A 24,519-nucleotide genomic window follows, 5' to 3' on the forward strand; every position below is an offset into this window, starting at 1 on the left:
TCTGTATGCCCACATAGTATTGCATTGAACAGCTACAACCAACTTCACTGAGTAATTGATCAGCAGTTATATTTCCCCAATTTTTGCCATTATTAATGTATCAATGAACATTATTCATATGTATTTATATTTTTGTCTATTATCCTTAAAATAAATCCCTATGAGTGTGATATTGAGATCAAAATGTACATAGATTTAAAATATATATATTACAAATTACGCTCTCAAAGTTTATAGTTTTCTCAAAGGGCACAAGAGCTTTTCACTACTCTTTTTTTTTCAGCATTTCTCATTTTAAAAATTTATATTCCCATTTTAAAGCCTTTTTTCTGATCTGATAGGTAACTTTCTTGTTATACAGTAAGGTAAAATGCTTTTCATATGTATTTCCATGTTTTCTCTGAAAATTATGCAGTTGATTGACTCATACCTTGCTTATAGTTCACTTTGAACCCTGAATTTTTAAAAATTTCATTCTTGTATGAAGTCAGTAGGTCCTCAATAAGTCTACCTTATTAATAGTGATGCTCTTTTGTAAGCAAAAGGATTTTCTTATGGAATTGAAAGAGCAATAAAAGTATGTTGGCAGGTAAAATTATTCTTGACTTGGGGGGAAAAGCCCATGATCTCTCTCAGTCAAAAGAACCTTGGAAAATGGCTAAGCATTTGGAATAGAAGGTCTGGATAAAGGAATTCCAAGCATTTAATCTGCTCGGGAAGAGAAGGCAGTGGGGAGAGGGGATGGAATCAGAAAATGGAATCAGGATGCAAAGATTGGTCTAAAAGAATGGACGTGGACGTGGACATGAAGAACAGTGTGGTGATTGCAGGGCGGGGAGGGGTATAAGGAAGATAAATGGTAATGGAGAAAATACAATAAAATAAATTTAAAAATAAAAAATAAATAAATATGAAAATTAAACAGTAGAGGCATGATTTTCTAGAATGGCAACTAATATCTCCTGTTTATTCACTTAACAACAGTCTATCTTTGTAGAATATTAATAAGGAAGAGCATTGCTTTCTAAAGTCATTGCCTTCCACTTATGACATATTTTAAGAGATGACAACTTGAAGTGTCCTGTAGCTCAGAGAAGGCTTTCTTGACCATTCTACTCAAGTAGCAGCCCCATCCCACCCCACCCTGTCTCTTGTCTGCCAATGCCATCCTGTTATTTTCTTTGTAGCACTCAGGATGAGCTCACATTATCTTGTTTACTGGTCTACTTGCTTATGGTCTCTGTCCCAACTAGAACGTAAGCTCCATGAAGATGGGATTGTCTTTCTTGTTCTTCACAATGTCCCCAGCACCTAGAACATGGAAAATGTAGTAGAAGTATTTATTGAATAACTGAATTAACTGTGAGGTCTCTCAATGTGGCAGTTCTTAATTTAAAGAGACGTACTTCATTTTCATGATAATTTTCAATTAGATGTAATAAATATTCGTGGACTACTGAGCATGTGCCAGGCACAGTCCTGGGCACTGGAAATATAAAGGTGAAAAGGATATGTTTTCCTGCCTTGGAACTCACAATCTAGTGGGCAAAAATGCCGAACAAAAAATAAAAGACTCTCTTTAAAAGGAAAATATTATTTTTCTGAAAATGTCCTCTTGAGAGAGTTGAACTGTGAGCTCTCAGTCAATTGTGCTCAGACAGAAATCTGTACCTCGTCCACTGGCCTCCTTGAATCTGGGAACTCTGACCTCTCGGCGGAGGTTGGGCCTCATTTTGGTCAATGATTGGGACTGTGAATGTTTTTATATCTTTATAATCTTTTTATCTGTTTAGGACTTTAACCTCCAGGTGCATCTTGTAGTAGGTAGAGGCCATGTAGTTGCAGAATCATTTATTTTTAAATCAAGCTGATTTAAGTACAGCCACTTGAGAAAATAAAAGAGCTGACCTATAGTGACTATGTCTACAACGGTAAATACCCTATTACAAACCTCAGATACCATACATTATAGTGGGTCTTTTAGGACAGCTCACCATCAGTAGGTATTCCTTTTTTCCCAAAGGAGCTGGATTGTGTTTGGCTTTGATTTAAAAATTGGGCATTCGTTCTATTTGTAAGTCCTCCAAATATCATCTGGGCTTCAGGCCAACTCTAATTTCACAAGCAGATTAAATGATGTAGGATTTTCAGCTCTTTTTGTTGGCAACCCTTGTAAGCAATTGTGGCCTCTTTCATTTGGTTTGCGTGAAGCAGTGAAAGTGTTTTCTTGTGCCGACTTCAGCTGGCGGCTGGGAGTGTACGAAGGACAGATGCGGAGAAGTAAGAAATGAAGACAATGCGTGTCACTGCTCGGAGGACTGCTTGGCCAGGGGAGACTGCTGTACTAACTACCAGGTGGTTTGCAAAGGTACACGTTCCCTTGGATTGGCTTGAGCTTTAAAAGAACAAAAACTGGAGAGGCTCCGAGACACCCTGGACATCGGGGACAGAACACCTTGGTTATAGGCTCGGAGGAGGCAATGAGATGTGCCTTTCAATTTCTCATGTTTCTTTCTTAATTTTGCTTCCCTGGATGTCACTGATCTGAAATAACTAGGCAATAACCCCTAATTCCATACATAGATAGAACCACAGCAATGAAGAGATTTCTCAAGTGCCTGCCTTGGTCTTAGGTCTAGTTTCCTAGAAGCAGAGCCCGAGAGAGGAATCCCATAGATGGAATTTACTGAGGGCAGGAAAACCGTTTGAGAGGAGAGCAAGGGAAGTAGCGCGGAGAGGGGAGGCCAGCAAGAATGTAGTCTGGAGTCAAGTTTCACCTTGGGCTGCTCTACTGTGGGCTCTGGAAAGTAAATCCGAGTTCTTCGCCTTGAGGCCAGGGGTCCCGACAGGTGTAAGCTGAAGAACTAGCAGCAGCCTGAGCTCTAGCAGGTAAAGAAGATCAAGGCACCAACGGCTCCTGTCCTACCCCAAAGCCATACGTGCACGGGCGCTGACTTCAGATGCTTGATTGTAGAATATGGTGGTTTTACTCCGATAGTAAATACTAGTCAGTGGACTATCAAAAATATAAAAGATGCAGTTTCTGTCTTCAAGGAGTTTCAGCTGCTATGGCACCTAGTTATAAAACTTTTATTTTTATCGTTGACACTACTACAGATGTCCGCCTATTAAGATAGTATGCTTTTTATTCCTAAATTCAAGGGCCGTACACAGATCCACTGGCAAATAATCTATTGCGTCTTTCAGCTGTTATCTCTGCGTGTTCTAAGCCCTCTCCCCCAATCTAAAGGAAATTGTGCTGTAGTTACTATGGCTTTGAGCTGTTTGGTGGTGGAGATAAGAGTGTTCCATCTAATGACTAAACAGTTTACTTCTGGAGGGAAACAAACACAAAATTCTATTCACTGACGCCACTGGTATTTCTCTGTCTAGAAACCATTTAGACCCTGAAGGTTTCCGTAAACACCACTTGGGGTTATTAAATCTCAGCTTTCTCATCGTGTATGCGAAGCCAGACCAGACACTAGACCTTATTTCAGAATTTCTTTTTAGAACTTATCCCATAAGCAGCAAGTATCAGCCAGGGCACAGGTCCTGAAATTGTACTCAGCAAGGCCCTGGATGGCATTTATCATTTGACTCACCAAGAAGTGTTCCCATTTTTCTTATAGGAGAGTCACACTGGGTGGATGATGACTGTGAGGAAATAAAGACACCAGAATGCCCTGCAGGGTAAGTGTATTTTATGAATAGTATGAAATGCACTTGATTAATTGATAAAATATCCCAGGATATGGAGGGGGAAATGGTTAAGGTTGTAAACCTGAAATCTTTTTATACAAGCAAACTTAAGAGTAATAAGTCAAAAGCTAGAATGTACATCTTGAAGTGAAATGAAAAAAAAATTTTTTTTTCTGACACTTCTCTATATATCAGAGACCAAATATCTCCTCTATCACACCTTAGCTGAAGATTTCACGAAGTGTGTCTAAATATCACTGAAGAAGGAAAGAAACATTTCTGGCAGTGACTTTTTCCCATTTTTCCCCATTAAAGTGCTGCTTTTGCCTTTTGCAGGGGGGTGGGTGGGTGGAGGAAAAGCCACTAGACTTCTAAAAAATACCATCCAAGATGGTAACTCCTGCCAGAGGCTGCACAAACTTGACAAACCACTGAAGCAGAGTGACACCCCACAGCTCAAGTGTGACCAGCATAAGGCACTTCTTACACCTTTCAGGAAACTGTTCAAAATTCATGGACCCTTAAAATGCCTGGCAGAAAATAATTTTCAACAAATGCGTTTTCACAAATGCATTTGTTCAAGTGTATGTTTGTTTTAAGCATAGCCAGGGCCACAAAATCCAAGTATTGAGGCATTGTCTTGATTTTGATCTCCTTTTTAGTGCTAATGGGCCACCTGAACTTCTTTGAACGTTTAGAGTGGGATGGCAATAGTTTCTGACTGTTTACAAATGTATTCAGTTATTTTCAAGGAAAAACCACTGTAAGTGATACAAGCCTTGTTAAATGATAATAGTAATGATAATAATGAACTCTTATATAATACTGTTCTAAATGCTTCTTTACAATGTGAGAAGCAGCCGTGGAAGATGTACATTGGAGGAAATCAATCTTTTTTCTGGCTATTTTATGACTTTGGTCATTTAACTCTGAACTTCAGGCAACACACATGTTATGTGGCTGGAAGCCCAGGAATGTACAGATATCTTCACTTAAGGGTTCATCTTGGAAATCCTTGGTTCTAATTGTTGAGAATGACTTGGCATCATGGAAATTCTGTGGCAATAATTTTTCTAAAGCTTTAATGTGTTCCTGTTTAAGGTTTTCTCGCCCTCCATTAATCATCTTCTCCGTGGATGGCTTCCGTGCCTCATACATGAAGAAAGGCAGCAAGGTCATGCCTAACATTGAAAAACTCAGTAAGTCACTTCCGTTCTGTGTTCTCTCATCTGTAATCCATGATCTGCAAAGGAACTGCTCAGTCATGGGCCTGGAGATCTATGGACACATGGTTTGAAATGTATTTAAAATACAGACATGAACGTTAACATGTGCCTTTGATAGTTTATAAAATGGGTTTCCCTACATGAAGTGATACCTGTTGGTTCTCTTGCTCTGATATGAACTTTGGTCTCCAGGGTCTTGCGGTACGCACTCCCCCTACATGAGGCCTGTGTATCCGACGAAGACTTTCCCCAACTTATACACTTTGGCCACTGTAAGTATTTTTTTCAAATGATATAGATTTAAAGGGCTGGTTGCATCCTGAAATGACTGAGAGGGAGATTTTTAAAACATGTGCCTTAGTGTTCAAAGAAAATCTTTCTGTCTTCCATCTTCTCTTCCTCGGCTGTTCTCAGTAAATGCCTTTTACAACCTTGTAGGTGACCCAATGTCAATGCAGCTTTAAAACTGAAACTGTTCTTCAAATATAGTTCTGCTTAAACCTCACATGAAACCTCTCTCAGATACCACGGGATCTATTGTGTATTTTCTGAATTTTCAAATAAAAATATTGACTTCAGGGCTGCTGCATTTTAATTTTCAGATACTTCCAATTCTACCTTGCTTTCTTCTTTAAAAATACTTAATTTATTTAATTATTATTATTTTTTGGTTTGGGGTTAGAAATAGAACCAAGAAAAATGTATTAGAAAGGAACCTTTTTGGAGGCACATAAATAAATTTCAATTAAAGGATAATTTGTTGTAATAAAAACTGTTGTCATCATAGTAAAGTGCCAATAGTTTAAAAGACCCAAATGTTACATTTTTTTATAATAATGTCAATTTTCTCAGATGGCTTAAAATAAGTCCATAGGTAATATTTATGTTTACTTGGACAGATATGAAGTTTATATACATATATATATACACATATATATACTGAGATAGATAGATCTATATACATATATATATATACATATATATATATATATATATATCTCTTATGTACATTTGGAAATTAATTATTGCTATAAAACTTTCTATGGTAAGAAAATTTATGATGGATTATTATGTTGCTATTTTAGTGATAAATTTCCTTTTACTCAAAGGGGCTGTATCCAGAATCACATGGAATTGTCGGCAATTCAATGTATGATCCTGTATTTGATGCCACTTTCCATCTTCGAGGACGAGAGAAATTTAATCATAGGTGGTGGGGAGGTCAACCGGTAAGTTTTGCATTTTTTGTGTGTATCTGTGCACGGAAACATTTCATCCCCAAACTGGTTACCTTCAAAACAGGTATATATAATATTTTCATAATTAGCAAAGTTTCTTTCTTTTGTTATCATGTATATATATGTGGGGGTATGTGCATACAGAATATACAGGGTGGGGTAGAAGTAAGCTTACAGTTGTGAGTATGAAAAGCAGTTTATTCTTGTATTATTATTTATCGATTATTGTCTTATTTTCCATACAAACAACTGTAAACCTACTTCATATATGTGTGTATATGATATGTATGTGTATTCATATATATGCACATATAACCTTTTTGTATATGTATGTATATATGTGTGCATCTATAATGTGTATATTCGTATGTTTATATGTTTATGTGTGTATATGCATATGTGTGTATGTTTATGTAAGGTTATGATTATAAAAGTGTGAGATGATAAGGATTTTCATTGGGGTGATAGTGGTAGAAATAGTGACATAAGGATGAATTTCAGAAACATTTTGAAGAAGGAAAAGTGAGATCTTATTGATTTACTAGATTTGGGGGTACAATAAAAAAAGAAGTGAATAACTATAACTACCCCAAAATTTTGGCCCAGGTGACATGTAAACAGAAACAGGGAAACTTGCTGAAAAAAGGGAACTTGAAACCAACAATAAATTCACTCATTCTTTTGTTTAATGCATTTTTTAAAGTCTGGGGAGTTCCATGTAATATGTGGAATCCTACCTTGATGCTGGACCAGCAGAGTAATACTTTGAAAGAATCCATCTCCTGTGTGCTTCACATTAAATGCCTGGGCAGAAAGTAAAAAGGGGTGTAGGTGGCTTTCTGCATACTATTTTTCCTGTAACTATTAGGCAACTTGCTTTGGTCAGACGTGAGCAAAGCAACAAACTAAAGCCATGGTTGGTGAGTGTATGGAACTGAACTAAGCGCACATGACCATGGGCAGAAGGATCAGATTCCCCACAGGGACACAGCCCAATCCACACAGTCGCTCAGAAACCATGGAAGAAGGATGGCAAGTGGTTCCATCTCATGTTGACTGTGATGGGGGCTGCGGCTTCTTGGGGCCTGGTTAGGAAGGAGGGCTGGGACACCTCTGGGCAACTGCCATGGCAAGAGGAGGCGACAGTGTCTGCACATAGCCATGTGTCTACCGTCCCCCGACTGATCTCATGCCTGGAAATATTTGCTGCATCCTAAATAGAGAATATACAGTAAGAAAAAAATGGTATCGCTCTATGAGAAAAGGTCATTTGTGAAAAAATATTTATATTGCATAATAAATCAGCATACAAGGTTAAATATGGACTTTTCATTAAAAAAATAAACATGGGAAGACTTCTTGTGTGTCTGCAGAGGTGTTTCTTTATAGTAGACGTTCTGATTCTGCTGTCTTTATTCAGGCTGGACTCCCAGAAGTCTGTGATGACCTAGGTTGGGAGCAGAGTGAAATTTGTTTACAGGGTGGATTTCACAAACAAAGTTTATGATAGAGGAACAGTTTATGTGCAAATAAAAGGATTGAAATTAGAACTCCACCAGGCTCTTACTAGTCGGTCTTTTATATTAATTTTGTCATGGAAGCCGACTTGCCTGGAACCACAAGGGATATAGAGATAAATAGTAATTTTATCAAATTGGATCGCCTTCCACCAAATGTTGCCCTTAGGTTTCCTCTGGGTTGGCACAACTCAGAAGATGAGTCCACATAGTCATTAACTTCGGCAGAAACCGAGCAGAGGGAGCGCCGTTAACCTGCCCCGTGAAGTGAAGTCTCTGTTTTGACTGTTTGCCTGTGTCCTTACTAACTCACAAAGTTGACACAGTTGACCAAGTTTAGTACTTTCCTAGTGTTGACCAAGATTTGTGGTGAAACTGATCTGTGTTTCTGTCTATCTGCTTGAAAAAGATGCCACCATAAGAATTCCAGGGAACGTAGTACTGCGATTGGAAGACATATTTTATTGAAAGTTGGCATATAGGGAAAACATGGACAAAAACTATAAGAAATTACAGTATAAGAGTATAAGAAACTATAAATAGTATAAGAAGAGTTGAGCATTAACAAATATTCTTAAACATTTATATCATCTTCTCAGAGGTTTGTACATTTTACAAAATCATCACTGAAAAAATAATTGGAGTAAGGAAATACTTATAAAACTGCAATAAAAATATTTATAAAAAATAAAAATTTTAGGTAATTAAATTACACTCAAATTAGTTTTACTGAGTGATTAAACCATGTAAGACATTTGGTTACATAATATAGGGGCCAGAGTAAATGGTGAATGAGAACCATTCTTATCCTAGTTTAAAGTCTAATAGATGGGATGAGGCGTTTGTACATTGTCCATCTGAAAATTGAAATCTCACCATTATGCTCCTAAAAATAATTTCTATAATTTAATTTTATCTTTAAAATAAAAATCCTGATAGAGCCCCTTCAGTAAAGTTGACTGCTTTTAATCTGTCACTCTCTAAATTGTGCTATTAAAAGTTGTTGTTCGCTGTATGACCCTACATTTCTCATACATATTTTAATGGAATTCCTTTTGATGTTGTTGTTTTAAAATTGTATTTACTTTTTTCTCATTACAAAACTATGTTCAGTACTCTTTTTTTTTAAATTTGTTTGTTTGTTTATTTATTTATTTTTAGAGAGAGGGAAAAGGAGAAAGAGAGGGAGAGAAACATCACTGTGTGGTTGCCTCTCACTCGTGCCCCAAACTGGGGACCTGACATGCAACCTAGTCTGTGCCCTGACTGGGAATCGAACCAGTGACACTTGGCTTGCAGGCCGATGATAAATCCACTGAGCCACAGCAGCCAGGGTCTCAGTACTCTTAATGGAGTTTTTTAAGTGTGTGTTGCTTTGGAAACAGTCTCTGCTATAACTTTGCAATTTCTCCTACTAAGGTATCTCAGTGGGGCAATTCCCTGTTCAGGTTAAATGTGGGCTCAGCAATGTGGAGAGGGGATGAGCCTGCAAGGGGCCCATTGCATGTGGGCACCTGAGCAACATGTCCAGCACTCTGCCAGCTGGACGTCTCCTAAAGCCCGCCTTTCCAGAGTAAGGCGTTTCTAAGAGGAGCATTCTCCTCACTTCTCAAGTTGCGAGGCCTACTGTTGTTTTCTGCCAGTGCTGTGATACAATGAGTTGATCTTGAGCAAGATGGCATGTTCCAGAAAGAGACAGCAAAGAAAAGAATGACGTTAGGCTAGGAGAGAACTTCTAGGCCAAAGGGGTTGGCTTAATGGCAAGTGCAAGTCATTAGCTTACCGCTTTTTGTCTGTTTCATTACCCTGCTAGTGGGAGGCTTTGCTTTCTTTTCAGGAAAGTTTAATCTTTTCTTTATTCTGTTGTTTCTTTTCCATACACTGCTAGAAATCTGTATTTCTTTCTCTTTTGATTGTATCTTAACATGCTGAGGATGGACTCTGCTCACTTGGCCCCATTGCTACACTCTTATTTATCTTTCAAATATCAGTTGAAATATCTGTCCCCAAGTAGCCCTGGCTAGCTCAGAGACCTTCCTTTGGGCTTTCATATTATTTCCAACATAAATTTGACCATATGCCTTTGAAATTATTCACGTCTGCTTTAGACTCTGGGCCCCACGAGGGTAGGGCTATGATTTATTTATTTCCTTGTTCTCAGGACCTAACCCACAGCCTGACACATGGAGGTGTATCACTACTGTGTTTGCATGAATGTATTCTGCAGCCCCACGTGAGGCTTGTTTGCCTGTATTTCCTTCCTGTACTTCATCATTCACCTTTATTTGGTCCTAACCACCTGGAAAGAGTCACCCTGGTCCCATGTCTTCTGCTGGATCATCTGACAACCCTCATGTCCTTAGTTTGTTCTGGCTCTTGAATCTCAATAGTTGTTTTGCTCCTGCTTGTACTAGCTCCCCCATGTCCCCTCTCCCACCCCAGCCTCCCAGAATTTTACTTATTCTACTTCTGTGCCTTTGAATGCAAAGGAATTGTTTCTCTGCAAAGAACTGCTAGAAAGACTACAACAGTGATTCATGTTTTTTAAAAATGTTTTTTGCTTATTTTCTTTTTCAAAACTTCTCTCTTCTTACAACTCCCTTTTTTACTTAATTTGAGAAAGTGTTTGATTTCACATTTAAATCCTTCCTTTTGTGGTGGGAAAGCTTTTTTTAAAAAAATTATTTTTTATTCCTGATAACATATCAAGAAAGTACAATAGGATTGCCATGCGTCCCCTTTTTAAACTGTAACATCCAGGACGCAGATGTTGAGAACTGTGTCTCTAGAGCAAGCAGGGAAATGGAAGAAATTTGGGGATTTAAGGTGGGTGTGTCTAAACCCATTGTCTTCTCAGCATTTTTTTTTTCAGCTGAGTTGTTTTACCAGTTTCTGAGGAAATTACATTCAAATTCAGAGAATTGCAATTTCATTTCTCTGAATTAATAAGGAACTAGGAATTTCTCTCTCTCTCTCTCTCTCTCTTTTTTTTCAGCTCAGAGACTCTTTTTTTTTTTTTTTACTTTTTTCCTTTTGGACCCACAATTTAGTGTCTTTTTTTCCTCTGTACTTACTAGATTTAACCTCTGAAACATAATAAACACATATGACCCGCAGAGGAGCCTTTATAGTTGCTTATGATCTAATTTAACTTAAGGACTTTCTTCACCCTTCACTGTAGTGCTGTTTGCTAAACCTTGATAGGTCAGCTTCATTACTGCTGGAAACTTTGGTGAGAGATTTTTAAATATGTGTGCGTGTTTTGAAATTTCAAGTACTCTCTCTTATTTGTTCTCTGTTCTCTTTTAGCACTTTTCTGACCATGTTCCCAATTTTCTTTCAGAAAATATGGTCAGCATGACTTTTACCAAGAAGTAGGGAGCAATTTTTTTGCTTTTTTTTTTGAGAAGAAATAAAATTTTTGAACCTTTACATTGTCTTCGTAGTTTACGTTGCTTTGTACAGTTGGTTAATTTTTTCCTGATTATGGAGATGTTCCTTGTCACTGTAAAAATTTGGGGACATACCGAAAAGTATAAAAAGAACAAATGATCCTGCTTTGGCCACCGGGGTACTCTGATCACATCCATGTCTTTCTTCTCTCCCACTGCTGTCTCCTTACACCGCTGCAAAGAAGGCTTCTGGGGTTCTTTTTCCTGCAGTGTTTCTGAGCTAAAAGTTATTTATAGGGCTTCCTGTTGCCCAGATAATGCCAACATCAGCATGTGTTCCACAATACTGTACAACGTTTTGAAGTGCAGGGTCATCATTTGACAAAATTCCTTTAAAAAACCCATTAGAAAACCCCAGATTGATCTTATATATCATACCTGCCAAATATTGCCTAGTACAACTTTCTTGAAAATAGCTCAAGCCACTCAATTTTCGAGGAAGTTGTCTATGAACACTCTAGGCTGTGTCTCTGAAATTAAAATAAGTGTGAAAATAGATCACTTAACAGGAGAAACTGGTCTCTCCAGGATCTGGTGTGGTTTTTGAGGCACCTGTGGGTTGTCCAGCACCTAGTTTGACTGCATTGTCTTGCTAGTGGAGGCACTGGAGCATGAATGAATGAAACTCCAGGACACATTTTGAGTCCCGGTTAGACAGGGGCACCTGGGCATGCCAGAGTTTGTACACAAGGTGGAAATATACTGTGGACCAAACCCTGGAATGCTACTTGGAGCAATCTGAGATCCTTATCTCTCTGATCCATCCCAGTGGGACCCCACCTCTCCCATGCTCATGATATCCAGGATCTGAGAGGGTACATATGCTCTCCTGCCTTATCCCTCACTTGTCAGCAGCAACAACTGTAATTTGGGGGGCTGGTGATTTTCAGTCCCCAGGCCAGGCATCTCAGACCCTGCTGATACCATGGCCAAGCTCTTCCATGCCTCACAGTTCCCAATTACGCCTTAGATCACAAAAACCAAAGGTCTTCCCTGGAGTCAGTAAGACACTCTCTGAGTCTGGATGCAATGAAATCAGAAAAGGGAATGGCTGCAATTCCTAGACCATTTTTGCTTAGGTCTATAACAAACAAGCCATACTTGTCCTTCCTGTTTGCCTCCTAAAGTGAATGGTTTTCTTCTCACAGACTTCTGTTCAATGGGAGACTGACTGACCATCCTACGCTGTTCTTGATGTTCCTCGAATAAGCAGATTACACTTATTTCCATTATTGCATAATAATTAAGACTAAAATTGATCAAGAGTTTACCAAATGCTGAGACACTGTTTTAAGGACTTTAAATGTATTAACTCATTGAAGCTTAGAATAACCTGTGTGCAAGGTAACATGAGCTGTATTTTAAAGGATGCAGAAGCACAGGGAGCTTACGAAAGTTGCTGGAGAACCGCATAGCTGGTAAATGACAGAGACAAGGCTTCAAATCCAGCGATCTAGGTGTAGAGCTTAGGTTCTTAACTGCCCCTGTCTTCTGCCTCTCAATAGCATGTGATGGAAAGGATATTTTAAAAGCCTTAACGAAATGCTTGGTTCACCTAACTTATTCCAGGAACTCATTTCTAAAATTCCATTTACTAACAGGCTAAGTAAAAGATACAAAGGAAACCCCAGAATTAAAAAAAACAAACAGAACCTTTTTTTTCCTTGTTATTCACCTAGTTTAAAACAGAACAAGACAAATCTAGTTTCCAAGATCCCAACATCTGTGTACCAAACTGGGAATCTCCGCTGTAGGCTTTCAATAGTAAAGAAAACATATGGTCTACTCCTGGGTCCTTTGATGATCTGAATTCTGCCATATAAGTGCAATGTTCAAAACAATGATCAGACAAGAAAGGTACAGAAGAGACTTTTGAAATGAAATAAGAGTTAAAAATGCCACTAGAATCAGAGCAGAGCTTTTGAAAGCTTTTGCGGCGAACATATCAAATAACATTGATGGAAATAATGATTCTGATTTCCAGATGTGAAAAATAAATGGCTGCAAATAATGTGAAATTTATGGTGTGGTGTGGGTAAAGTGTAAGATAGCTGATCTAATATATTTTAAAACTATTTTTCTTCCTTGACCAAAACTCAGAACATGTTCTAAACCTCTTATATTTTCCTCATTAGCTATGGATTACGGCCACCAAGCAAGGGGTGAAAGCTGGGACATTCTTCTGGTCTGTGTAAGTGACCTTTATTTTGACAATGTTTGTAAAATAACAGTTATGACTCAGTTTATGAAACATTGATGTGATTTGATTTCACGCCAGTTAAATGTAAAAGTACCTGAACTTCTGAATATTTTCTTATTTAAAATAACCTTGCAGTTATTTTTTTCCGGAGGTCCTCTCCTGTTCTCCTTCCACCTCCTCCTCCCACCCTCTCTTCCTCTTCTATCTCTTTTTTATGCCATCTTTTCTTAAGACTATAAGGAAGATTTTCCCCCTTTCCTTTATTCATTGTTTAGATTTTTCTCTTCTTTTTTTTTTTTTTTTTTTTTTTTTAATAGGTTTTTGGTAACTTGCCACCCAGCGAATGTATATTTCTCTTAGACTATTTATTGCTGTGGTTTGTATTATCATTTTCTATAGATATATTATAACGCATTGTGTTTGTTTTAGTTCACAACTTAAAACATCTAGTGCGGTCTCAGGCTGATGTGGTGGTCTAGAGATTGGTTATTCCAGGCAGGAGACGAGGGGAAGCCTCCGTTTTCACCCATGGAACTTTAGGATTTCCCTAATTAGGAAAATGGGACCATTTCTCTCCCCTACAGAGGGGATGGGGAGATTAGTAGTTCACATTCATAAGACAGAAGAAGCTGACCTAATATAAGTGTAAACATGTTCGTTATTTTTAAGACCCTTAGTAAAAAAAGGAATCTGTTTGTTTCAACTTTCAGGGGGATTTTGTTTTCACTGAGATGTTCTTTCCATCTTTTTCTTCTTTTTTTTTTAAACCACTTAAAGCTGTTTCCCTGTTTGTCTCATATTCCCTAACAAAAGTCAGACTATTCCATGATAGTCGTGTGCTGACAGCAGTCACAGGTTTAAATTCATCCAGAATGGCCTGTCTATATTCCCCAAATTCAGGAATAAAAGTAGCTTTTTCAGATTTGAATGGCTAAGTTGAAATTGGGTTTGCTGATTTGAAGCTAAGACAGAGTATTCCTTTAAAATTCGTCTTTCCCTTTTAAGTAAAGAGGTTTTTTGAGTTGAAAAATACATGTGGACATGTTGAATATGACACGGCTTCATGTAAGTGGCAGGTTGATTTCCCAATGTAGTCTTATGCATTACTTTTTTTTTTTTTTTTGAGCCTTGACTGTCACAGATACTTACAGAGTGATTTCTTCTGTTAGACAACGTATTTGCCTGGCAAAATGGAGAGGAGCCAACAACATAATTCATACTTAGTCCCCACCCTTACCCCCCGAAACTGCTGCAAAGCTTCATTGAAAAGGCCCAGTGTTCTGGTTCTGAATGGCGATTTTCTCCACCCATTTCAAACCACTTATAAGAAGGTAGCTTTTGAGTCCTCCAAAGACATCTGTAGTTGTATTTTGCTTCTCAGGCCATTCTTCTTGTGTCTCTATATCTTGGAAGTGACTTGGATTCATTTTTTTTTCTTTTTTTTAAAGCATCTTTTTATAACTTATTAAAAACATGGTCATACTTCCAGTTACTTAATGGAATATGTGTCAAGGAAATCTACATATAGTACATTTGGAAAAAATTTTAACTTAAAACCAGATTCAAACCATAGACTTAGAAGGTCATTTTTCAACATGGTTGTGTACTACAACCTAGAATTATTCTTGCTTTTTAAGTGAAAGTATTTTATTTCAAAATCCTTCTCAGCTGATGCTCCATTATGTTTCTTTGGTGTCAATTCATGTGCAAGGGCAATAATTTCTTTTATATATGAGTGTTTAGGTTGATTCTATTCACAGCTCTGCCACTTAATAGACTGTTGACCTTGCTCAAATGATTAATCTCTCAATAAATCAATGTCCTCATCTTTGAATGGTAATGGTAGTATCTTCCTCATAGGGTGTTGCGAAGGTAGAATGAGTTAACTTATTTAAACAACCAATAAATGCTATGTTTCTTATTCATATTATCTCCTTCAACATTGACTAGACAATGGCTATGTATATCCAAAGGTAATTTGTTTTCCTTTTTCACTAAATATTTCATCTAGTCCTTCATTTTCCATTCCTCCTTTTGTTCTGACCATGTCTAATGTACAAGATCTCATGACAACTTCTGTATCAATCAGTGATGGTCAAGACAACAGCATGCACCCCATTTGCCTTTCTGTGTGGACATACGTCCTTCCTTTGCCAGCTTTATTTGTGTTGACTCTGAATTGTATTTTAAACACTAATGAGTAAGGGCCCACCCCCCTTTTTTTATTTTGTTTTGGTCTGTGGTTATTTCATGAAGATAATCTAGAACTCCTAGGAAATTTGGAGAGCACTTTGCCCAATACCTCATTTTCGAGATTGGAACACTAAGGCTTAGAGAGGTAAAATGCTGTGCCCAAGGTCACACTCAGGATGAAGAGATACTCAGACTGCCTATGTTGTCATTTTATGCTCTTACTCACTCCCACCACAACATGCACATGCACACATGCAGCCTCTGCCCAGGAAAGGATAATGCACTGCCTATCTTTCCAAGCAGAGAATGGTGACTTCTCTCTTATAAGGTGGTTTTTTTTTTTGTATGAGTATCTTGTATCTTTATTTATATTCCCACAAATTCCTTGAACATAATGAGCTTTTAATAAATATTTCACGAATGAGTGTATTATCTCTTGGGACCTGCGAATCAAATACATAATGATAAAAGCGAACCATTTTCTACACTCTTTCTATGTGCTAGGCACTATTCTATATATACATATATATATATCATGCTTTTTAATTCTTACAGCACTCTTATAAGTTAGGTAATATTATTACCACCATTTTACAGAGGCACTGAAAGGTTAGGTGACTTGCCAGAGTCTCATCACCAATACATGTGGAGTCAGGATTTAAACTCAAACATTCTGGCCTCAGAGCTGATGCTTTAATTCCCTGCCCCGTACTGGTCAAGCATCCCATCTGATGAAAATTTTAAAGGGTGAGAGCATTCTCAGCTTGACACAAATTTTAACAGCTTGTATTTTTCCATTGGCATCAAATGAGTTGATCAGAATCCATTTTTGTGACTTAACACCAATTACATAAAATAAAGCAGCTTGTAGGTAGGTAGGTAGTGAAGTAAGATAAAATGAAAAGGCATTCACTTTATTTTTAAGTTAGGAAAGAATTCAAACTATGTAATTATTTTATTCAGATACAGGGGATTTCTAAGGCTGAAGAATTAAATATCTTAAGTGATTAACCTGACTTTGCTATGCCTATTTCTAATTCAATTATAGGATATATTCAACAAGCTCACATGCAGTCAATAGCATTGGCATTTGTTTAAATTAGAACTTCCTTTATAGTTAACATGACCTTCTAGGTTGGTAAGATAGTTTTAGACAGAAAGGGACCCAGAGAAGTGACAAATCCTTGCCCTACCAGAGAAGGCTGCAGTTGGTGGGGGTGGGGAGAGGAGGCAGCTTTGTTAGAGATCCTGCCAGCTCCAGCCTTCTACTATGAAAATTTGTCTTTCTTTTTGCTCTCCCTTGCTCACCTCCGCAAAGAGTAAATGTCAAATGGCTCACCCAACATTCCATGATCCATTTTTAATAGTTTCTAAGAGCAGTTTTAGGTTCACAGCAAAATAAAGCATTAGGTACAGAGATTTCCTGTATACTCCCTGCCTCCACAGGTGCACAGTCTCTCCCCTATGAACAGCCTTAACCAGAACAGTACATTTGTTACGAATCTCCATTGACACATCATTATCACCCAGAGACAGGAATTTGCACTGGGGTTTACTCTCCGCCACGATGGTTTTTACTAACCACAGTTAAACTTGGGCTTTAGTTTGAATTCATCATAAACATGCTCTAATGCCTAGTGTTGGATGGAGGAGCAGAAAAGCCTGCTGTGCTCCTTGTTAGGAAAGAATAAGCATATTTCCTTATAAATAAAGACATCAGTCATCTTGTGAGCATCTTAATGACACTGAGCCAAAACTGCAGTGCGATCATGTGAGCCAAGCGCTCTGAAAGCGAGTGCCAGATTCGGGGTAATTGTATTTCAACAGAAGAATGAGACTTAAACACAAAAGTCGTTGTGGATGAAGATTATACCCTTTTTGTCAGTCTCATAATTATAGGTGCCCATTCCTGATAGATTTTTATATAGCTAGAAGAGAATTTCAAGAATGCCTTTCTAAACCCTTTGTTTATGGAGGAGGATCTTAAAGTTTCAGATTAAATCATGTTTCTAAAGCCAGTTATCATTTAGAGATAGAACAACTAATTCTGATTAAACAAAGTAAGGCTTTTTTTTAGCACTTACTATGGGCTAGAAACGGTCCGTGCCCTTCGCCTGTCTTGTTTCATTGAATCTTCACTGCCAGCCAGTGCGGTGTGTTTTGCTAGTATCTTTATTTTACTGGTAAGTCAACTGAGGCCAAAAGAGGGCAGAGGGCTAGAAGTCAGAAAAGGTCACACTGCCCTCAGGAGGCAGATTGAGGATGTAAATCCTGGTCTTTCTGTCCTTCTGTGGCCACAGCTAACATTTGTACCCACTAACGGCAACGATTCTGAGCCGGGGTTCCTATCTGCCTGCCGCTGAGTCTCTCTCTGATCAGCAAGGCAGCTTCCTCATTTGACTAGGAATCAGAGTTTCCAGTCTCCTCCTCTGTGGTCGAGCAACATAATATGTTGCAAATGGAAGTGGAAGTTCAAATACTGATTCGAACAAGGCCCTTCTGTGACAATGAAGTGAAAACAGATGGTGGTAAATAGAGAGCTCTTAGCCAGGGTGCAAGTGCTCATCAGGCTGGAGTTTGTGGATATGCACCCTCTCATCGTGCGATGCTTGTTATTACCCTACCAACTCCCATCAAGCTTTGTTTATTACCTTACAAAACTCCCATCAGGCTTTGCTTATCACTCTAGAAAACTCCCATCACTCTTTGCTTGTTTTACCCTCCAGGGTCATCCCTCACGAGCGGAGAATATTAACCATACTGCAGTGGCTCACCCTGCCAGATAACGAAAGGTATTTGTTTCCCTCTCCCTGACTTTTCCTCTTCTTTCTTCGGTATATTTTAATTTTAAGTTAGAATTGGGTGAAAAACTAGATAGACTGTGAAACAGAAGCACAGCGAAGGTTCAGTATTATTCAGTTTTGCAATTCTTAGCTTTCAGTTTCTTCCCTAAGAAGGATACAATAGATGTAGATTATTGGGGAGCATTTAATTACATGGATTACTACAGCTGTTAATCATGGCCGCTACCCCAGAATTTAAGGGAGCTCCTGGCTTTGATAAAAGAACCAACGCATCCCAAGGATTAGGGAAGCATTAAGACTACTTTTAGCTTTAATGGAGTTGCTCTTTCAGGCTGCAGATTGCGTGGCCCGTGTGAATTGTCACTGGGCTCTATTATCTTGAGGAGCAAAGACCCGAGTGTGTGTTCAGATTTTCTTTGTTGACTTTTTTTTCCCTTGGTGGGTTTTGGTTCTTGAAGGTGGTACCAGGCAGTTACCACAGTGGGGGTGGTGTCGGGAGTGGTGGATGTGGAAGCGATGGGAAACAAAACAAAACAAAAATCAAGAACATGATCTTTTCCATGGTAAGACTAACAGCAGTTGGGAGATTAATTGTTGTTGTTTTCATGTGTAGATATATTTGGTATCCTTTGTTATGTGTGGTTTGCGGAGATTCTGAACCTGTCTGTTTTCCCGTAGGCCTTCGGTCTATGCCTTCTATTCTGAGCAACCTGATTTCTCTGGACACAAATATGGCCCTTTCGGCCCTGAGGTTAGTAGCTTATCATCTATCTGAGGAGAACCTGTGTACCTGGGCTACGTGATCTACTGACCTTATTTCATGATTTGTACAAAGTCTCTTGGGGTATATGTATCTGAAAGGTTTATACACAGCCAAAGAATTACAGGACTAAAAACATTTTGAACAATCTTTAACATACTTGTTTCTCTTGCAGGAATTTCATTTCAGATTGATTTTATTCAAACGTAGTTTAAATGTAGTGTTCATGGGAGGGGTATAGTCCAGCCTTGCATGCAGGTATCAGTCAAAAGGTGAAGGATGGGGAAGGGTTGGCATTTTCCATCACTGGGACAGGAATGAAAAGGAATCTGGAGATAAAACCTGTAATACAAAACACTGTGACTGACTTTCAGCTCCCTTAAAATGATTATGCAGTTCAGACACTGTAGGTCACCTAAGTGGCTCTCCTAGCCTTAGCAGATACAATCGGCTGGGCATATGTTACAGCATTGGACAATTTTGTTAAATAAATTTTGACATCGGTATATACCTGTGAAACCATCACCACAATTGAGAGTATGAACATATCCATCACCTCCAAAAGTAAAACCAATTCTTAATTGAGAGAAATACTGTTGAATGAATCTGGTGAGCAGAGCATCATGATACCCTTTATCAAGCACTGAGGAATCTTAGTAGAAGACAGTCTGTTTGTAAGGTAGCAGCCAGTATAGCTTCAAATTTAGGAGGGGATGGTGATGCTTTCTTATCTTCCTCTTTCCTCTAGAGATGGAAGTCTTCCAGTGTTTCAGCACAGATCATTTTAAAACACCATGAAATTTGCAAATCTAAATGTTTTAATATTTTAAACATTTCCCACTATTCTTTCTAACTAGGGTGGTGCGGTCTATACCAACATAATAAGACTTGATTCTGGATGAGATATAATTTCAAAAACTTTGTTGATGGAAATTGCCTTCAATTCCCTGTTGGCTATAATTAAGTTCATTGTGTTCAGCATGAGGATGAGTAGGATAAGTATAACACAGATAATACTTGGCTTAAGTATTTTTGAGCAAAATGCATCATATTTAAGTGAAGACAGTAAATACCAAGGAACCATAAGTATTTCTGAATGCTCTAACATTAATTCAGTCATGATTTTTTTAAGCACTGGGAACTAATGGCTATTTAAAACCATTCTTAGTTTGCCTTAAATCATTGAAGTCATATAAGTCTGTTGCTCTTTTTCCTATCCCTTTGATGTTTAACCAGTGTTGCCCGATTATGAAACACAAATGATAAAATGAGATAAACATCTGCATGCATGAAACACAAATCTTATTCGTGTCAGGACAAGCCTGGTCGTTTTATCTCTCAGATGACTCTCTTTGAGATTAAAGTGAACAAAAGGAACCACAACTTTATTAAAATGCTAAAAAGAAAACAACCCTCTAAGCAGTTCCATGTGCCCTGTTTAAAGGTTTGACTTTGCATAGATAATATCCCCTAAAAACCCCTGTGGCATAGGCCGAAGAGAGATTTGGGGGGACAGCTTGCGATATGCCTTTAAAAGCAGGAGGCTGTTGCTTAAGAGGATTGAGGCCACTCAGGTTGCATGTGAACTTAGAGGTGGAACCTCAGAACTTCTGACTCTCAGACCAGGGTTCTTCCTGTGGGACCACTGAACCCCCCTTCAGTCCAGGAGATGAGCAGAGCGGTCAGTTGATAACTCTGTTCAAATTATATGGAACATTTTATATGAAAAGTTGGCTTTTTACAATAAACTCTCATAACCTTCATGTCCGTAGAAGTTATATGGCTTAGGAACAAACATCCTTTGTCCATGAACTGCTCTGACTTTCTAATATGTATAGTTCAGTTATAATTACTTACTTGAGAGTGTGTGTTTTAATCAAGAACTAAACTAAGACTTTTTAAAAAATACTGAGGAATGATAAATGAAGTGTAATATAAGATGCTTTAATTTGCCGCAATGATGGGCCTCTGCTCAGTTTGCTCATAAATATACAAATGGAGATTTTTCTTGTACCACTTTTGAATTAAGAGTTGGAAGTAGTCATACATGCTATGTTCTTTTTAGTGTTAGTACTTCTTGTAACTGGTATATTCTCATATCTATGGGGTAAAACAGTCTTGATTAGAGATACTGGAATGTATCTTCAGTTACAATAACCTGGTAACCTGGTCACTTTCTTCTCTTAATACAGAGGATATTTCCAGATGTCAACTATTTTTTATTTGGGTCTAGGAATCTTAGTTTTGCTGAGGGGAAAAAAAAAACAGTTTAAAATTTTAAAACACAAAACCAAAGCAAGTCAGCCAAACCACTCTTCTGTTGTAGACTAATTGGTTTATATGTCTATCATCCATCATATACATTTATTGTGCATGTAAAGACTCTACTAGCTGAATGAGAAAACATCTTGTATTAGAAATTTCACTGAAATGATTCAATCTAGCAAAATGTTGTGTGCTACAGCACAGTTGAAGCCTGTACTTTCTTGCTTAATATTTGAGTATACTTTTTTTTCAGGATACTTCTCAAAGACTATTCAATTATTCGACCAAACATTGGGCTGATAGTTTCAAGACATGGTGTATTGCTCCTGGTTTCATAGTGTAATGGTGAATGTTCAGAAATATGCTTGCTTTGGTTATTGGCGCAATCTTTTTCTCTTTGACCTTCTATGCTTTCTCTGTGGCCCCTGGTTCGGCTGCTCTTCCAGGCCTGGAGGCAGAGCTTTGGCTGGCTAGTGACTCCCTTCAGATGGCAAAGTATCCTTCTGAAAAGCAGGGGAATTTGCCCCTCTCCCTCCCATCCTCTTAATAACCTCAGGCTACACCTTCTAAAGCCAGACTAAAATACAGCTGGTCAGTGAAAACCGAGCTTCCATCTACCTCTAACATTCGAAGAAGGAAATACCTGCAATGTAATTACTGGATGAAAACTCGTTTTGACTAAATCCTGTTTCTCCCGCTGCTCCTCTAACCCCGCTGCAATCAGAAGGGCCCGCCGCCTTCAGAGTCTTAGGAATGTTGAGGTCCCTTGCAAAATGGCCGGGTGTCTGATGGGCAGACTTGGGCTCTAGCTGAATGTATTCAGTGACCATGAAATGGGGAACTTTCTTTATCCTTTTGCTTCTCTTCTCATGGAGTATTGCCTAAAACTAGAAGCATTAAAAAAAAAAAACAAAAACCAATCCAACCAGAGTCTGTGGGGCTGTATCTTTCAGTCGCTCTGCCGGAGAGAGAGGATGAGACAGAAATGGAAGTGCCTTTGCAGTCGCTTGCTCTGGAAACAGTGAAACCGCATGGCAGGTGGCCTCCTTTGTGGATACACTAACATTGTTCCTCCTTCTGCCCCTTCTTGCATCTGAATGATTCTCCGGACAGTCCCACCGAGAGAAATCAGCTAGGCAGACAGCAGAGCTTGCTGCTTGAATTCACCTTTGCACCATCAGCAAATCAGGGGCCTGGTTTTCTCCAGCGTTTGGGAAGTCCCGAGAGGTTATCTTCCTTACTCAGTTTATGTGTTGGCCTCGATTACATTCTAGATTTCCCAAACTGCCGCTCCCCGCAAAAATCGGGGTTCAGATAGAAAGAGTGGAAGTAGACTCTTTCTTGATATGTGTACTAACTAGGGTGAAGAGATCTTGATGACTTTTTACATTTTACCTAGTTTTACAAGAGTATTTTTAAAAAGACAGTTCTATTTATGGTTATCTCATGGCTTAGAGTTTCTCTGTACTGGAAACCTAAATTATCAGTGACAGGTTTTTTATGCTGCTACAAGTCCCGATTCGTGGAAGTATATTCGTGACCAAGGAGGACTGCATATTATTTATGTTTTAGTCTCTCCTTGGTTTTAAAATATTTCCTGTTCCGTGCCAATAAATGTGACAGTTGCTTTGCTATAGTTGGTGGTTGTGAGTAGATTACTCTCAGCTTCTGAACTGGAACTACCTACATGAGTGCCACTGACACTTTGAAATGAACATGTAGCTAATATTCTATTTAGTTTTCAGCTAATAATTTTTAAATGGAGAGCTTCTCCTAAGCAAGGACCACTTTCCCCCTAAAGCAGGAGTTTTAAAATGCAGAATTCTATCTCCACTTCAGGTGTATCTACATGTATCAGTAGGCTCCTCAGCCAACAGAAACCGACATGACCAGATTCTCTTCAATTAGTCTTGTTCTCAGCGAAGAAGCTGTGATAGCAGCATTGAGATCCATTTAGGGGGCTTCTCTCTATGGAGATCCCTACATAATCCCTCATACCAACCTTTTATCATTTAAGGAGCCTTAGTTTTTCTAACTAAGACTCTACTGACCCCAGATGGCAAAGTGTGAGCTTTATTATTTGACCCAGAGGGACAGACGGCTTCTGAGTCCAGACATCTCTATCCGCCAGTACAGGAGAGTAGTTATGGCACACCTCTTACTCCGGCTAAGAGACCTAAGAGGAAGGTTACCCCTAAGAGGAGACAGGAAAGACCAGTTGCTCCTCCAAAGAAAAGAAGAAGAAAATTACATAGGATGGATCATTATGCCGTGGAAACTCGTCAGGACAAAGTAAGTTTATCTATTGTTCCAAAGCTTGGTGGCGGGCAAGTCTGAGCTGAAGGCTTCCATCAGTGCCTTGGCTTGAAACACAGCTAAAAACATTTCAGAGAAACTCTAGTACATCTTCCTTGGCTTTGAGTCCAGAAGAAGTTGGTACTGCAGAGGTTAACACCGATTCGAAGACCTCCTGAACTTTCAGCAAGGCAGAAAAAAAAAAAAGCCTTCTGCTTTTTTGAGAGTTAGTTGCCCTAAAACTAGTCTTCACATTTAGGCTTGAGTGAATGTTAAGAAGGCTACTACTGGCTTTGTTTCCCCTTAGTTGCAGAATTTGTTACAATGGTTTGTGTGCAGCCTCGGTTCTTGAATACAACCCAGCGAGGTCGCTGGGGGAATCCTCAGAGGTAATGTAGATTAGAGCTCAGTAGAAAATTGGCTTAGATTTGTGGTCTGTAACTTCAGAATTCTGAAAAGGCCTTAGGTAATAGACAAGGGAATAACTGAGACAGAAAGAAAGAGGAAGTAATGGGGCAGATAGAATCGTGTGTGTTTTCACATAGAGGTAATGAGTAATGTCTAGTCTTTTCAGGATATTCATAACCTTCAGGTTAATATTCTCAAAATCTTCAGATATCTGCAAGGCAGTATCTCATTTATGATGGTCAGAACTGACTACCTAGATTTTACCTAAGTTGTCTTGTTTAGTAAAGGAAAATAAGTCATTGTCAAGGATTGATATAAGTTGTGTACTTAGTATTTCTTCATTGTGTCAAGGGCCTTAGAGGAGAGCATGGTTTTCTAGAGGCAAATGCTACTTAGTCCTCCATCTGTTAGTCCCTTCAGAATATGCTGCATGCATCATTCTGAAACTTTCACTTGTGA

At 38.6% G+C, this 24,519-nt stretch overlaps 1 protein-coding gene across 5 annotated transcripts in view; it reads left to right on the forward strand.

Moving 5' to 3' along the window:
- Nucleotides 1-24,519, forward strand: part of ENPP2 (ectonucleotide pyrophosphatase/phosphodiesterase 2) — an 89,928-nt gene that overhangs the window by 35,693 nt on the left and 29,716 nt on the right. For 3 of the 5 annotated variants that reach the window (XM_090283420.1, XM_090283419.1, XM_090283421.1), the window contains exons 4-11: nucleotides 2,243-2,368; nucleotides 3,633-3,693; nucleotides 4,804-4,901; nucleotides 5,121-5,200; nucleotides 6,038-6,157; nucleotides 13,271-13,326; nucleotides 18,255-18,320; nucleotides 19,011-19,083. In XM_090283420.1, the coding sequence (XP_090139546.1) occupies nucleotides 2,243-2,368; nucleotides 3,633-3,693; nucleotides 4,804-4,901; nucleotides 5,121-5,200; nucleotides 6,038-6,157; nucleotides 13,271-13,326; nucleotides 18,255-18,320; nucleotides 19,011-19,083 (680 nt within the window). Of the gene's footprint in view, nucleotides 1-2,242; nucleotides 2,369-3,632; nucleotides 3,694-4,803; nucleotides 4,902-5,120; nucleotides 5,201-6,037; nucleotides 6,158-13,270; nucleotides 13,327-18,254; nucleotides 18,321-19,010; nucleotides 19,084-23,493; nucleotides 23,650-24,519 lie in introns of all 5 variants that reach the window. The other 2 variants (XM_090283422.1, XM_090283424.1) reach the window with 1 other exon arrangement.

The sequence above is a fragment of the Furipterus horrens genome, unplaced genomic scaffold (genome assembly GCF_987537825.1).
Source record: "Furipterus horrens unplaced genomic scaffold, mFurHor1.1.pri manual_scaffold_7, whole genome shotgun sequence".
Lineage (NCBI taxonomy): Eukaryota > Metazoa > Chordata > Mammalia > Chiroptera > Furipteridae > Furipterus > Furipterus horrens.